The 16,669-nt window shown below is 39.6% G+C and overlaps 1 protein-coding gene across 1 annotated transcript in view; it reads right to left on the bottom strand.

The window, feature by feature from the left end:
* LOC101855141 (C2 domain-containing protein 3) overlaps window positions 1–16,669 on the bottom strand; it is a 52,270-nt gene that overhangs the window by 11,661 nt on the left and 23,940 nt on the right. The window contains exons 22-38 of the mRNA XM_035972543.1: window positions 14,666–14,794; window positions 14,168–14,262; window positions 13,356–13,493; window positions 12,690–12,746; window positions 12,477–12,566; window positions 12,119–12,223; window positions 11,421–11,607; window positions 9,428–9,547; window positions 8,885–8,976; window positions 8,087–8,360; window positions 6,427–6,564; window positions 5,731–5,842; window positions 5,159–5,317; window positions 4,208–4,307; window positions 3,324–3,544; window positions 1,781–1,937; window positions 950–1,001 (exon numbers count right to left, since the gene is read on the bottom strand). Coding sequence (XP_035828436.1) covers window positions 950–1,001; window positions 1,781–1,937; window positions 3,324–3,544; window positions 4,208–4,307; window positions 5,159–5,317; window positions 5,731–5,842; window positions 6,427–6,564; window positions 8,087–8,360; window positions 8,885–8,976; window positions 9,428–9,547; window positions 11,421–11,607; window positions 12,119–12,223; window positions 12,477–12,566; window positions 12,690–12,746; window positions 13,356–13,493; window positions 14,168–14,262; window positions 14,666–14,794 — 2,226 coding nt within the window. The remainder of the gene's footprint in view (window positions 1–949; window positions 1,002–1,780; window positions 1,938–3,323; window positions 3,545–4,207; window positions 4,308–5,158; window positions 5,318–5,730; window positions 5,843–6,426; window positions 6,565–8,086; window positions 8,361–8,884; window positions 8,977–9,427; window positions 9,548–11,420; window positions 11,608–12,118; window positions 12,224–12,476; window positions 12,567–12,689; window positions 12,747–13,355; window positions 13,494–14,167; window positions 14,263–14,665; window positions 14,795–16,669) is intronic.

Raw genomic sequence — 16,669 nt, 5'->3', positions numbered from 1 at the left:
AAAAATATGAAAATACTTTTTGCATTTTTCATCATTAAAAAACAACAACACTGACATAACAAAAAGCTCCCCCCTCCAATAAAAAAAAGTTGCTTGGCTCACAAAGAGAGCAAAAAGGTGAAATGGTCAGCATAAAAGGGAAAATTCAGTTTACAATGTCTTAGGACTAAAACCTTCGGAGATGAGAATGCTTTCAGATACTTTCACCTTTATCTTTGGTTTATATAAAGTACAAGTTTCCCACCTACATCTAATAATTTACATCATTCATAAAACAGGCTGCTTAAACTGTGTCTGTTAACATCAGCACAGGTTGGGTAAGATACAGTATCAAAGCAGACAGACTGAGACACTTGATAATACAGACTTCTCTATACAGCAATCAGTCTTTTGCGTGTAATGGCAAACGGATTGACCAATTACATTACACCAGAGATGCCGGCTGTCCTTCCTTATCTTTCTCATCTTTGGAAAAAGATTGGCATTAAATAAAGAGACTCTATAGAGATAAGAACATGGCAACCTGAGTTTGGTTCGATTATGAAGCAGCACTTAGAAGGGTGGTCACTGGGGTGTGTCTTTGAGGAAGACAAGATAACCCTAGCTAAAAAAAAAAAAAAGAATTTTTTAATCAAAAAAAAAAAAAAAACAAGGTGCTGCACAGTGGCAACTAGCAATGACACATTTGTAAAATTGGTCTTTTCTGAGTATTTGGTATTCATTGTAAGTGTACTTGTATGTTTAATTAGGTACTGTATATGTATGTTTGCCATTGCAACACAAATTTCCACACAAACAACAATAAAGTATCATTTATTTCATTTATTTCTCCAGCTCCCACTCAGGTATAGACAGGCCCAATCCTTTTTCACAGACAATACAGTTTTCAAGGAGTCATCTAATAAGAAAGACAAAGTCACACTCAATTCTACAACAAGAAAATATTTACCTGGACTTTTTGGAGCATCTGAAGGCTTATGCCAAACTTTGAGAACCAGGTTCTGATGAGGATTTTAAAAACAAAACAATTACAACTTTACAAATTTCGGATTACAATGGCACGGACAAACAACGACTACTTAATAGTAGAAACAAGCTAATCAGCACAAAAATTAGAAGCTAAAAAATTGCTAGCTTAGAATCACAAAGTTCTATCAGACATGTTAGGCCATTTTGAGTTACTAAAACCCTGAGGTCAAAAACTAAATAATGTTCTATCTGCTCTATCAAAATCATAAGATTATTCGGAGTCGTTATCAAGATATTCAAAGAATTGGGTTTTAAAAAGCTAGATACGTTGCGAGACTCAAAATTTTTTACAACAAATTTCTTAAAACTAGGTACTGAGCAGATACAACTTTGTAATTCTGGGGTAGCGAAATCTTATAGGCCCATAACAGCAGCGCACTTGAAAATTCAGCATAAACCACCAACAACAAACATTTTGACTGCTTTGTGTATTTTAAAGAGTGACGTATGACGGAGCTTACCCCCAAGCAGTTGATTTTCACAGACAAAACTGTCCTTTTCAGAATGATGCGCTTTTTTAGTTCAGTTTTAGTAGAGGTTTTACAGCGCTCGCAACAGCATAAGGTCATACAAGCGCCAGATGAATAGGGGTGTTACAAGAGAGTAACAAACATCAAAAAGAAGAAGGGGAGATAAGGACGATAGATGTTTGATAGGAAAGAAGAAGCAAATCACACCAGAGCACCCGTTAACCACCCACAATGATGCGGTTTGCATCCCCTACCACCAATATAACCGATAAAATTCCCACCTTGTTTTCCTTGTGCAGATACTCAGTGCTGAGCCTGGTCTCCACAGCATAGTCCCACACGGGGTTGGCCGAGTTGGGGAACACTGAGCTGCACGAGGGACTCGACCTCTCCGCACTCTGGTACGAGATGTACGTGGTCGGGTTGATCTCGCCCGATCTGAACACACAGGCACAAAAAAACAGGATATAAACCAGTATATTCCGAATAAAATAAAATATCATGCAGTTAATGAAAAATAAGCATAAAACTCCATTTTCTTGACCAACATAAAAGAAAAAGAGGGTAAAGTAAAAAGTATGCCTCAAATGCACAATTTGTAAAGACTGAAATTACCTAAAATCAATATACTTTTACATGTCTGTTCCTTTTTAAGTCTTTCAACATAACCAACAATAACAGAAAATGAGCCAGCCCATTCACGCACACATCACCTCCTCCACACACACATCCCCCCCCCCCCCCTCCCAAATATCAAAACTAAATTGAGAACAATTTCGAACACCTTTTTTTGTTCTATTATCTTCGGACACTAGACATCTCAGAAACCACAACCACAACCACAAGTCCCCCTCCTCATCCCCCCCCCCCCCCCCGCTCCCAAAATTTCTTAGCCAAAGGTTTAATTTCTTTTCTTTCTTTTTTTAACCATAACCAACAGCAACACCATCAAATATACAAGTTGTAGTGTCTAAAATTTAAAAATATGAAAATACTTTTTGCATTTTTCATCATTAAAAAACAACAACACTGACATAACAAAAAGCTCCCCCCTCCAATAAAAAAAAGTTGCTTGACTCACAAAGAGAGCAAAAAGGTGAAATGGTCAGCATAAAAGGGAAAATTCAGTTTACAATGTCTTAGGACTAAAACCTTCTGAGATGAGAATGCTTTCAGATACTTTCACCTTTATCTTTGGTTTATATACAGTACAAGTTTCCCACCTACATCTAATAATTTACATCATTCAGAAAACAGGCTGCTTAAACTGTGTCTGTCAACATCAGCACCGGTTGATACAGTATCATAGCAGACAGACTGAGACACTTGATAATACAGACTTCTCTATACAGCAATCAGTCTTTTGCGTGTAATGGCAAACAGACTGACCAATTACATTACACCAGAGATGCCGGCTGTCCTCCCTTATCTTTCTCATCTTTGGACAAAGATTGGCATTGAATAAAGAGACTCTACAGAGATAAGAACATGGCAACCTGAGTTTGGTTCGATTATGAAGCAGCACATCAACACAGTAATGGTCATTTATTGCAGGGAAAGATTTAGACAGACACAACACTGGAAAAGAAAAAAAGACGGACCTACTTGGAACCAAAATATCCCAGTCACACAGAATGGCAAAAGAGTGCTTTATATCAGAAAGGTCCAAGAATCAAAGTCCAACTACTGGGAAAGCTAAGAGAAAGAAGAATAGGAGCTACTACTGATGACCTTCAACCACCCACCTATCCTGTATCTTTCTAGTCTTTGGACATACATAGACATTTAAAGAAGCCCTCAGGGCACTAGACAGTCACTGCTTACCGATTTCTCTCTGTAACAAGAGGCAGATGCATGGCCCTCTCCACAGCCAGGAGAACAGAGAAGCTGGCCTCGGGATCCTTTCCTCTACCTCTCTTCTTTTTGGGAGATTTGTTGTTCAAGCCCAGCTCACCAAACAGCTGGGCATTGTCACTGGACAGGTCAGTCTCCGAGCCCGACTGAGACACATCGTTGGGGTTAGCTGTCAGGTCACTTTCTGAGTTCTGTCGAGGGAGGAATATGTACACATATTTAAAATTTCCCTTAACTTAAGGAGCAGAAGGCAAACCCTGTCTTAAACATTGTTTCATCCTCATATTCATCATCAACATTGACAAAATCATTACCATTACCATCATTCATAGAGCATTGCATAAGTGGATATGCGCTATATAAATGCAATCCATTATTATTATGATCATCAGCATCAACATCATTTCAAAGTGGTAAAAAAATTTACAGAGACTTAGACATTACGGTATAAGAAGTATTAAGTGTTTTCAAAATTTTCCGACAATTCACCTCTTGAACTTTATCACGAATAAGGAATATAAAAACTGAAGCAAGCATAGAGAGACAGTGTCAGAATAGTATAACCAGAGCACAGAGAGAGTAAAATTCAATCAACATTATCATCATAATACCATCATCATCATTATCATCATAATACCATCATCATCATCATCATCATCATCATCATCATCATCATCATTAACAGCCACAACAGCAGCTCCATCATCATCATCCTAATCCTCAACATCATAACCACCATTTATTGCATAGAGACATAAAAGGAAGAGAAGTAGACTCTGTTTAAGTTTTAGAAAGAGTTTTACAGTACTTGCAATACAAACAGGTCATATAAGTGCCAAAGAAGTAAGACTCACCTGTTCCTTGGCATTGGTGGACAGCCTGGAGGTGACCTGAGCCTTGATGAATGCGCCCTTGAGGTGACTGGTGCCTGGTTTGAACACTGGGAACAGCCCACTGGAACACAGAATAGAGGAAATAGGCTGCAGTCAAATTGTATAAAACAGCCACCTATCATGGTGAAGAGAAGTGAATTTCATAGACAAGTGGACATCTTACTCACATTTCAAAATAATGTAAAAAAAAAAAAAAGGCATTAGACAGAATAGAAAGTGGCTGTCAGTACAGGGGATTAGAGGATTATCTTATAACGTTGGCCATTAGGGCAGGCTCTGGTATGTCCATGGTGCTATGTTCTAACTGTGGAACAAGTGTCCTGAAAATTTTTCAACATGCAAAACAAAAACCCTTTCATATATATATACATATATATATATATATATATATATATATATATATATATATATATATATATATATATATATATATATATATATATATATATATATGTATATATCATAAGAAAAGACTCAAAAGTTAGCCCACAATATTTTTATACTATTTACAGTGCATGCTTACTCTTGTTTGTTATTGACGATCCACAGATCGGCCTCTAAAGCATGCTCTGGACCCTTTACACCTGTTATTATTCCAGCAGATCCTAAAACACTCAGAAATATTCTCTGCTTCCCGGGAAGCATACAATACAAGCTGCGGATTACACATGCTCAAATACTAACAAACTGACAAGATCTTTCACTGTCAGCTATCCATTCCCACCTAAGTGAAGTGAAAAAAAAAAATGAAAAAAATTGTGTTACGTCCTTTCCCAAGGACACAATTTCCGGCCCCTCACGGGATTGAAAGCCATGACCTTACAGCTGTGAGTCTGAGAGCCTAACCACTAGGCCACCGATGCCACATCAGTAAAATCTATCAGAGCACACACCACAGGGGTGTGAACGTACCTGATCCTCTGCTGCTTGCGCCTCATGTCTGTGAGGGACTCCAGGTCCATGTAGCAGCTGCCGATGAGCTTGTCACGCTGTCGAGGCTTCTTCTCCCCCGCCCGCCCCTTGCCAAATGTAAGCCAGGCTTGGATCTCCAGCCTCTCCTCCCGCAGGTACCTAGAGGAAAACAGAGCAGATTTGTTGTTTTGTTTAAGTAAAATGAAACACATCCACACAATTATGGTCATTTAGAGCTAGGGAAAAGTTAACCAGACAGACAGACAGACAGAAACAACTGAGGGAAAGTAAAGAAGTAGGATCAACCAGTGACACCCTCCAACAACCCGAAAGAGCAGAGAATGTGATTGAAGACAAATGCTCAGTGAGAGAAAGGGCTTCTATGCCACCTCTACTCTTGTCAAACAAAAATCTCTCTCTCTCTCTCTCTCTCTCTCTCTCTCTCTCTCTCTCTCTCTCTCTCTCTCTCTCTCTCTCTCTCTCTCTCTCTCTCTCTCTCTCTCTCTCTCTCTCTCTCTCTCTTCCCCACCCCCTTTCCCACTCTCTCTCCCACCCTAATTTTCTTCACTTACCACTGCAGAGGGGCTGTGTGAGACAACATAAAACTGTGCTTGTGGTTCAGAGTACACAGCAGGTTACCTCCCTCTGAGACATTAACTCTTCGGCTCTTCGACACAACTGCACCTGCCAAAACAGTAAGCCGAAAAATATATTTCCTGGGTCACGTAAAATTCAAGGTCGACAAAATTCAAGCAAAAAACAAGCGTGTCTGGGGAAACAAAATTAGACTGCATAAAATGCCACTATATTTTCCCTTTTTAGACATTTCTTATAATGGAACATACACAGCCCTTGTGTCACTATGTACAGAAATCTCTCCCCTTTATCATAAAACTTTCAGCACTTGGCACAGAAACTACTTATCTTTATCATAGAACTAGTAACGTCTGGTACAGAAACCTTTCATTTTAACCATAGAAATCGTAGCGCTTGGCACAGAAATCTCACACCTTTATCAGAGAACTTGTAGCATTTGGCACAGAAATCTCACACCTTTATCAGAGAACTTGTAGCGTTTGGCACAGAAATCTCACACCTTTATCAGAGAACTTGTAGCGTTTGGCACAGAAATCTCACACCTTTATCATAGAGCTTGCAACGCTTGGCACAGAAATCTTACACCTTTATCATAGAAATCGTAGGGCTTGGCACAGAAATCTCACACCTTTATCATAGAAATCGTAGGGTTTGGCACAGAAATCTCTCACCTTTATCATAGAGCTTGTAGCGCAGGTAGCACCTGGTTCCAGCCTCGAGTTCTGAGCGGCCGACAAGTACGGCACTGGACAAAGGGAAAGATACCTGGTCCACACTGACCGTCAGGTTGTGCACTCGCTGGTGGCTGTCTGTGAGAGGAAATAAACACGACAAAGATCAGTGAAGAGTTGGAAACTGAACATGTTTACTTTGAAAATAAAGAAGTATGGATTGATACAGGCTAGAGTATGTTATATTGTTTAAATAAGAGTTTTACAGCACTTGCAACACATTAAGGTCATATAAAGTGCCGATGATTAGAGGTGTTACAAGAGAGTAACAAACACAAAAAAGAAAGAGGAGAGATCAGGACAATAAATGTTTGATAGGAAAGAAGGAGAAAACCACACCAGAGCACCCGCCAACCACCTACATCAGTGAGGAGTTGGAAACTAGGATGTTTACTTTGAAAATAAAGAAGTTTGAATTGGTACAGGCTAGAGTATATGGATGAGATCGGTACTAACTGGCACCAACACTGCATGCCATTACGTATACCAATATATGAAAATTTCAAAATAACAGGTCAGCTGAGGGGGGTATTTTTTAGCGAGTTTTCAGAGAGGGGAAGGGTGTTGTTGGAACTCAAAACTTTAAAGAGAGGCACGACGACTAGATACCACCTACTGAGTACTAGGAAAGAGCAGAACAATCTGTTGGAGACAAAAGACAACAAGAAAAGAAATAAGACATACCAGTGTCACCCTCCAACCACCCACATTTGGAAACTATGACTGAGACTGGAATGAAAGTAATATGACCTCAATACAGATATTTCTTTATCTAGTCTTAGATTTCTAAATTCTGGCTTTCTACTTTACATTTCAAAAGTTGTACACCCCTCCTCCTCCCCCTATTTGCATCTTAGGTAAAATCTGTTTAGGGAATCAGCACATACAGAAACAGGCAAAAGACAGCATTTGAACACTTCACAGGCTTCTCCGCTCTATCTTCTACACTTTCCACAGGACTGAGGCAATAATTTGGAATCATCAAGGTGTCAGAGGGATTCATTTTGAAGTTGTGTGAGCCATGCAATTAGAAGGTGATACCTTACTGAAAACAAGCTCTTTAATTTCAACAACACCATAACTTGAAAAATGGAAAATGTGAAAGCAATATTTACAGGGACAGGAAAGATGTTTATGTTCCTGACAAAGAGAAAATTTACATAGAAGCTGGACTCTGCCACCTCTGAACATTGTAACTCTACACTGACACCGCCTGGTAGGCACAGCATAGACATAAGTGGCGTCGGTGGCCTAGTGGTTAGGCTACTGGACTCGTAATTGTGAGGGAGCAGGGTCGGGGGTTCGAGCCACGGGCCCGATGTTGTGTCCTTGGGAAAGGCATTTTACACTAATTTTTCTCACTTCACCCAGGTTGAATGGGTACCCGGCGATAAACAGCGAAAGATCTTGTCAGTATGTTAGTGTTTTAGCGCCTATACGTGGCTGCTTGTACTGTATGCATCCCAGGAAGTTGAGGTTGTTTCAGAATGCTCTCAGGTCTGGTGGGGCAATAGTATAGAATGTGAAGCGCATAGAGCTTGCTGTTGAGCAGGGATTTGCGCTATACAAATGCTATCTTATCTATTATTAAATCCTTCACCTTCGTCCTGCCAGTCTGGCTGCTCCACCTCCACATCAATGGGTGACCAGCCCACACTGCGGGCCACGCCCACTACTCGATCACGATCGTCTTGATGTGCAAACCTCAGTGACAACTCTAAGCCACCGACAACCTGAACAGAGGGGTAGAGGAAAAGACAAAATTGGTGAAAAACAAAAGTTACGAGTGCCTGATATTGTGTACTAAGTGACAATGACATCACCTGCGATTTATTGTACAAATGAATTGTGCATGCTGCTGTAGACCAAATTTTCTATAGTTGGTAGAGCAAACCAAATAAGACGTGATTAATGAAGGTGGTTCAGTCGAACCAGTCGAACCTGCCTTAGCAGTCACCTGCCCATAATGACCATCTGCCACTGCTCCATGACACATTTGCATTATCCTATATTAATTTCTAAACCTGTCCAAAAGCAGTATCTGGCCAAAGAAGTCCCTATCAATCATTTTCACTACAAATTGGCCTAAAAACTTACTCATCGAGGTCACTTACAATAAAAGATTTCCACCAACCTATCCTCAGACTTGAGAGCAAAATTTCAATCTAGGAAAAGAAGCATTTTATGATTAGATAACAATTAAATAAAGATTTCAGATTTTTAAACCATCAGTTGACTTTGTCAATCTTAGTAAGTGACAATAACTAACTGAGACCCTATCCATTGTGGTCACTTATCTATAATGGTCACTTTTCTCTATGACCTTGAGTGACCATGACGGACAAGGACAAGTTCGACATATCAAAATATTCCAAATGAGAACAGCAAGTGAACCAACCTGATCAAGAGCAGTCCCAAGTCCCTGGTCCCCCTGTGTGGGTCTAGCCCATCCCACATTGGGCAGATTGACAGCAAACCATCCAGAGAGACCTGTGAGCGGAAAAGATACAAGCAAGGACATGCATCAGACTTTGTGCCATTTTAAAATGAAAAAGGAAAATACCTTGAGCAGATCAAAGGATATAAATTGTTTGCTGTTCCACCAAGTGGGGCACATTTACCCTAGACAACAACTAATTGAATAAGTGTGCACCCCATTTAACATCCACAAGATAAACCAATCACTGTAAAACAGTTCATTCTACAAAAATAGTTTTAAAAATATGATAACAATCTTTTTTTTTTATTTTAACTATTAATCTGAGCAAATAGATTTGTATGTTCAGAGTGCAACTCACTGAATAAATGTGCACCCCACATATTCACAAGTCAAGGTTACCTCTGTAAAACAATTCTTGAAAAATTATTAATTCTACATCCTAAAACAAAACAAATTGGGTTTCCAGTTTTGAATACTTTTAACTCATTCATGAAGCCACACCTGTTCTTCGTGTTAACAAGGACATGAGTGGGACCACGCTTGTGCCAAGTAGGATGTCGCCAGAGCTCTGAGCCAGTCGTCTCATAGACACCTCGCCCAGGGCCTTCTCTGATTGGACATCTGATGAAAAACAATGGAAATTTTTCACAAACACAGGATTATTTGTCTTTAACCCTACTGATATGGGTGTTTTTTCAAGAGCATATCAGTGGAAAAAGGAGTAGCTTACTATGATTACAGATGTTTGTTTTAGATCTGGCACCTGAAGAAAAAGAAAAACCCTTGGTGCTATATTTTTGTTTTAGTAAGAATTTAACGGCACTTGCACCACAATAAGGTAATATAAGTGCTGAAGATTAGCTGTGTTACAAGAAAGTAACGAACACAAAAAAGAAGGTGTTATAAGAAAGACAGATGTTTGATAGGAAAGAAAGAGAAAACCACACCAGGGCACCCGCCAACCACCTACTTTAAGCCATATGAGTACACCTACGTGAATAGCTTCACTGAAGGAGAAATGCAGCAATACAAAACATTTTTCTTTCCAACACAAAAACGAACTTCTGTACTCAGACTCTCAAAAATGTATCAGATACATTTTTTATGTACTAGTTGGCAGCTATGTAACAGTAACATCTCAGACACCACCATATGACTGAAATGACAGGCCGAAAGTGTGTGCGGGATAATGCTCAGGCTCTTCGCATCAACACAACAGACATCAGTTCTCTTCCAACTGCATCTCTGTTGTTTTAGTAGATGTTTTACCGTGCTCGCAACTGCATAAGGTCAAGGGGTGGATGTTAAAAGAGAAGCCCTTACAGGGAATCAGGCTTACTCTGCTCACCTCTCTAGCTTTAATAGCACAAAGTCTGCTTCGACTATCAAGGCACCCCGGAAATAGTGGGCCACAAAAGTGCAACAAACATACGAAAGATGTAGAAGAAAATGACAATAGTAAGGATTAGGATGGAAAAAGCACCAGTTAATAATAGTAATAATAGATAGCATTTGTATAGCGCATATCCCCGCTCAACAGCAGGCTCTATGCGCATTACACTATATTATTACTCCAGCAGACCATAGAACACTCCAAAACATTCTCAGCTTCCCTGTTACAGTTCAGGCAGTTATGAGCATGACATCGATGAATCAGCCCAGTTACAATTTACAATTCTACTGTGCATGAGTACAGGTTAATGTCCCCCCTCTGGGAATGGCCTAAAGACACTTCAGTCAGTTAAACAGCATCTCCATCTTTGTGCTGGAACAAACATTCTAACACCACCTGGATCAATAGCCTGCCTCCATAAAGATATAACTTTTGTCCTTATTACTCAGTCCCTGGTTACCTCGGGAAACATAAGATATTTTACCCTTTTTCCTCAGTTCACCAAGCTGCAAACGGGAATTTGCTAATCAGTAGAGGCAGAGTATGTGAACAATAAAGGTGTGCAATTAACAGATAGCACCACCGTAAGTCCTGAGTGGACTGAAAATGAAGTTAGATTTTTTTAAAGGACAGCTAAGAGAGTTATCATACAGACAAGGAAGACTTCAGAAGGATTACAACTATAAAAAAGCACCGAAACCTTTTAGCTATAACTTGATAGATACACTTCCAATAAGTACTTTTAGTTTTCGTAGAGGTTTTACGGCACTCGCAACTGCATAAGGTCATGTGAGCGCCAGAAGATTAGAGGTGTTACAAGAGAGTAACAAACATAAAAAAAAAGAAGGGGAGATAAGGACGATAGATGTTAGATAAGAAAAAAGAATCAAACCACACCACAGCACCCCCCAACCACCCACATTAATAAGCACTTCAACTTCGTAACTTGTACCTCAACAGATACAAAACTAAAAGTACGCATTTTACCTTTGAACTTTTAACTTTATAGATACACTGTTATCAATAAGCGCTTCTACTTCGTAACTTACACCTTTACAGATACACAACTTCAAACAGGCACTTTAACTCCTCAATTTTTACCTTTATAGAGTCCTGTGGGAGTCTGGTGCCAGATCTCAAACACAGCCTCGGCCGACTCCAGGAGCTCGGCCAGACTTGTCGAGTCAGCCGACAGCACGCTGGACATGAGCAGAGGACAGGGGAAGTCCAGGTAGTGGTTGAAGTCCGGGCAGAAGCTCCGGGCCACCGTCTTCGTCATTCTCTCACTCTGTGCACATTTCAGAAGGGAAAAAAAAATGTCAATATTGGTGAAAATAATGAAACTGAAAAACAGATACAAATAGAGGTACGTCTGTTCACGGTAACACTGGGCTTTTTTCCTAGTCTCTTAATGCTGATATTTTGGGGTATTATAAAAAGGTTTGTTCAGTCCAAATTTTTTCGAATTCTCACACAAGCAAGAAAAAAGTATGTCAAACCAGATCCTAAAACCAAATTCAAATGGTATTTGATAACAAAGTTTTGCCTTTTATATCTTTTTTCAAAGTAAACTTCACATCGAGCAAAAAAATTGCTCTCTTCAATAATGGCATAATGGAGTGCAGACATGCAAAATAGGTGTTTATCTTAACTTCACAACATCTTCATTGCGAGTGTTTATAGCACAAATAAGAATGAATGTAATAAAGGCCAAAGGTACACATAAAAGCAAATCTTCTGCAGGCTACGGTATGAATAAGCAAGAAGGCTATGAAAGCACTTATAGAAAAAACCCTGACCTCTTTTCCCAGGAAAGTAATCTTGATGCGCACATAGGCGTTAATGCCTACATCAGCTGGGTACACCATGGAGGGATCCAGCTCTGCCAGGTAATCTGCAGCAGCCTGAAAATGTAAAACAAACGAAAAAAATACATATGTATATCTTTCCTTTCTTTTTTTAACAATTAGAATTTGAATTTTAACAAAATATGTCTCAAGCTTAGGCAACCAATACCACAGATTAAGAAATAGCGACAACAATAAAAATCTGAAAATTTTGGGCTCAGTACATTTTAACAGCTGGCCAACTTTATGCCGTCATGACTCTATGACTCTTTCAGCATGTAAAGGACAACATGACACCAAATGTACGTACCTTGAGGCCAGAGGCTCTGAGCACACCGATGGACAGACAGACTTGTGACCCATCGTGATGGCGGCCGGAGACAGGGGCGTTGGAGTCAACCTGTGGTTAGAGGGAAACAAAACAGAACATATGACAGTGGGGTTTTTTTTTAATCTCTCTCTCTTTCTCTCTCTCTCTCTCCCCCCCCCCCACTCACAACATTCACACATTTGACCAACTCACCTGAGCAGTCTGAGACTTGTAGTGGACAGTTATGTCCAACAGACCAGCATCTCTCGACTGAGAAGAAAAAGGCAATATTTTAAGCAATTCAACCATTTTGAAAAGAGACGTATGTCAACGTGATGATAGTTATTTAGAACAATTAAGACAGACAGACCTGAAAAATAGGTTGAGGAAATAAAAAAAAGAAGAATAAAACAGTAGCGCCCTTCAATCACCCGTGATTTAAATTATTCAGCAGACCCTTATGTATTCGATAACAGAAAAGTACACTCAATATTTTGTATTTTTATCCCAACTTTTTAAAATTTTAAATATGCGAATTTGAATAAGAGAGAAGAACCTAGACATGTCTATAGTGCTGGGAAAACACTAGATAGATAGAAGAAAAACAGGGAAGATTAAAAAAGAAAAACCCATTGAACCTCTCTCAATCACCCAGATTCAACCAAAGAACAAAAAAAAGTTTATCTTGCCTTATCCTATCTTTAATCTTTTTAAACAAGCCCGCATCAGAGCTTCTATCAATCGCCCACGATGACAAACAGGAATAACTTTCATTCGGGCATATATTGCCAAAGACATTTTGCAACAAAAAAATCCCTCTCGATAAGCCCTTTCCAAAATACTTTTTCTCTATAGAACAATATTTCCACAAGCTCATACCTTTGCCGCGAGCTCTGCATCCTCCATCTGTCCATCCACACCGACATGCGAAAGCCGTAAGGGGAAAGACTGAACACAGGGCTCCCCACGTTTATGCATGGTGATCATCGCACAAAGCTTGGCAAGCGGCAGTGTGCACTGAGAGAAGGAAGATGATGGGTAGAGTTTGTTTTATTATTTTAAATTTGTAAGCCTTTGTGTCCTTTTCTTTATTTATCTTTTGAGAGATTCGCTGTTATGTTACTACAAGCAGAAAACTTGAGCTTGATTCCCACTAAAGATGTTCATTATATCCAGTATCCCCATCAGCTGTCTGATGGAGTGTTGTATCCCATTTAACCTGGAGCAGCCCTGATAATGTAGCCTGAAGTGTCTCTGAACCCTTTGCTGCCTCATCTCGCCGATCGGCAATATTAACCACCCAGTTTCTTTGGATTTTCCCCAAAATGCCTTTGCCTTTGATGGCGAGAGTCTTTACTCTATGAGCTTTGTGATGGCAAAGTGTTAAATTAAACAATATAAATTGTGTCAATCGGGGCATAAAGCAGTCAAATAATTTATAGTCAATCATATGAGAAATACCGTACAGCTAACATTTCAAGACACAACTGTATAAATGCACACATAGCAAAACAAACACACAAGACCTCCAAAAGGCACATCCAATATGAATTTGATATGCAAATCACTCTTCTGTGCCTCTTACAAAACAAGACACCCCATTCCCCGTAACTTTCCTTAAGCAAGTATCTGAGGAAGAAAAATTTGATATTCCATGATATTAAAATCACTGAGGGACAGAAGTTACTAACCTTAGCAATCAGCTGATCTCTCACATTGGGCGTGTAGTATCGACACCAAACTTCAAAAGGGAGACCACTCACACCACCGCCAGAGTTGGCGCAAGCTGAAGGGGAAACATACAAATTCAGAACACTGAGTTATCATACCACTTGACATTAATCTTTGTAAACCAAACTCAATACATTAGGTGGTATTTATTATTGAAGATCAACAGTGATAAATTTCAACCAGTTTAATCAGTTGCAAAAAAGGACTTTTTCGCAGACACTTACAACAAAAATTCAAGATCCAAATTTTGGAAAAGCATTAATGTTGTAACAGGTATGAAAATTTAACTGGCTACGCTGAAACAGCTATCACAACACATCTCATCTAAACCCGAAAGGAAAAAAACCCTTTAAAAAAACTATAATCTCACCTCATCCAAACTTTCTACAAACTTCCAACAACGCAAACAAAGCTACTTGTCACTTTATAATCCCTACAGCACAGCACACACTACACACCTGTCAACAGTTCCCTCTGCACAGGTGTGCCAACTGGCAGCATCAGTTTGTGCCGAGAGCTGTCGTGGAAGGTTGGGTCTGGCACACACAAGGTGGTGGCCGTGCGGAAACACTTCATGGTAGGAATGGCTGGGTGGACACAAAAAAGGGGTGATGGGGAAGAAAATGAAAAAAGGTAGAAAGCAAGACAAGATGTACACAGGCAGTAATAACAAAAGGGTTAACAATCCAGAGGATGAAACCAAATACTAAGAATAAGAACTGTTGAAAAAACAGTGCAACATCTCACTCATTTGTTTAGCATATATAAGACTTCAGCTCAAACTATTTTTTTTCTATTCAAATTTGAAACAAAATTAACCAAAAGGTTTTCATTTGAGTTTGCATATTTTCTCATTGATCTTTGTTTTTTAAAGTTTAATGCTATGTCTAGGGCTTTTCTATGCTTTTTCAGGGCTAAGTGGAGGGGTGAAACGAGGAGGCCAGGACTGGTTTTGTACATTATGTATATATTTGAAAGCAGAACTGGAATACATTACAAAGGGAATTTTAACGACAACAACCTTAACAGCCAGAAATAAGAGATTAGCCAAACTGTTTAATAAATTGTGGGCAGTAGGAAGATGACACAGTTATATCTTTCTTCCATTCTATTTCTATTATTTCTGTCTATAGTTGTGCCGCATCTAAATTTTTTATGATCCTAGTCAACACATCAGGCCAGTATGGTCTTTATAGGTTAAAACCACAAGCAACTCCAATGAGCCAGTCAGCATTTCAAAGTCATACAGCTGCTGCTTCATAATAGAACATTAACCCTTTCCCTACCTCACTCTGCTAGATCAGTGCCATTCTACCATGAGCAGATCACTCATAGAATAAAAAGAGTCAATATCCCCCAGAGCAGTCCAGTGAATGGTACAGTGCCAAAACAGCTGAGGGAGCAAGACAGCTCCCAACACTTCGGCCACTGGCTAATCCTTCAATTGGCAGTTGGCGCAAAGCTCACTCAGCCATGCAACGGTATAGGGCAGGGATTACAAGTCAGACTGGTTCAAAGATATGTGTGTGCGTGCGCACGCATATGTGTGTGTGTGTGTGTGTGTGCGTGTGCGTGTGTGTGTGTGTGTATGTGTGTGTGTCTGTGTGTGTGTGTGTGTGTGTGTGTGTGTGTTTATATCTGTACGTGTCTGAATTTGTTTTGAAAATGAAATCTTTGCGACCAGCTTATCCTCATGCCTATTGCTCTTGCACACAACATAAATGTGAGGCAGCGTGGTGGAATCAGGCTCTCGTCAAAATAATCAAAGTGAAGAAACTTGCATTTTTCCACAGGTTAGCGAATTTTTATCACATGTTTGTTTTTTGGCTCAACACCTTTCATGCGAATTAAAGAACTCATTTCTGTGTGGATTTTTCTGAAAAGGGTTGATTAAAGGCACAAAAATGTAAATTTTCAGTTACCACGGACTCTTAAGCTAAGGAAATAACTAATCTTTGGAGGCTGTTTTCTCACTAATTTTACCTCTGAAAACAGGTGACCCCCACCTCCTTCTTTCGCAAATATTTCGACTAGTATTCAAGATAAATGGATACTTTTTTCCATCCAAAAAAAGACAAGTGAATAAGCTTGAAGATGATATCTATAACTCTACATGCCCAAAAATTGACGAGAGCCTGATTCCACCACGCTGCCTCATAATTATTTGATTTCTACTAGATGCTGTTCTACTTATTTGTTTGTTTTAGTAACGTTTTACGGCGCTCAGAACTGCATAAGGTCATATGAGCGCCATGGTCTACTTAAATCCCAGACGGGTTTACAAACAGGAAGTAAACAGCATCAAACTTGGAGCTACCAATGATTAGAAACGACGGTGGAGAGAGAGAAAGAGAGAGAGAGAAAGAGAGAGAGAGAGAGAGAGAGAGAGAGAGAGAGAGAGAGAAAGCGAGAGTTAAAGAGAGAGAATTGGAGAGAGAGAGAGAGGGAGAGAGAGAGAGAGA

Source organism: Aplysia californica, unplaced genomic scaffold (assembly GCF_000002075.1).
Source record: "Aplysia californica isolate F4 #8 unplaced genomic scaffold, AplCal3.0 scaffold00735, whole genome shotgun sequence".
Taxonomy (NCBI): domain Eukaryota; kingdom Metazoa; phylum Mollusca; class Gastropoda; order Aplysiida; family Aplysiidae; genus Aplysia; species Aplysia californica.
Note: the sequence above shows the minus strand (reverse complement) of the source record. Positions and strands in the feature narration are given on the sequence as shown.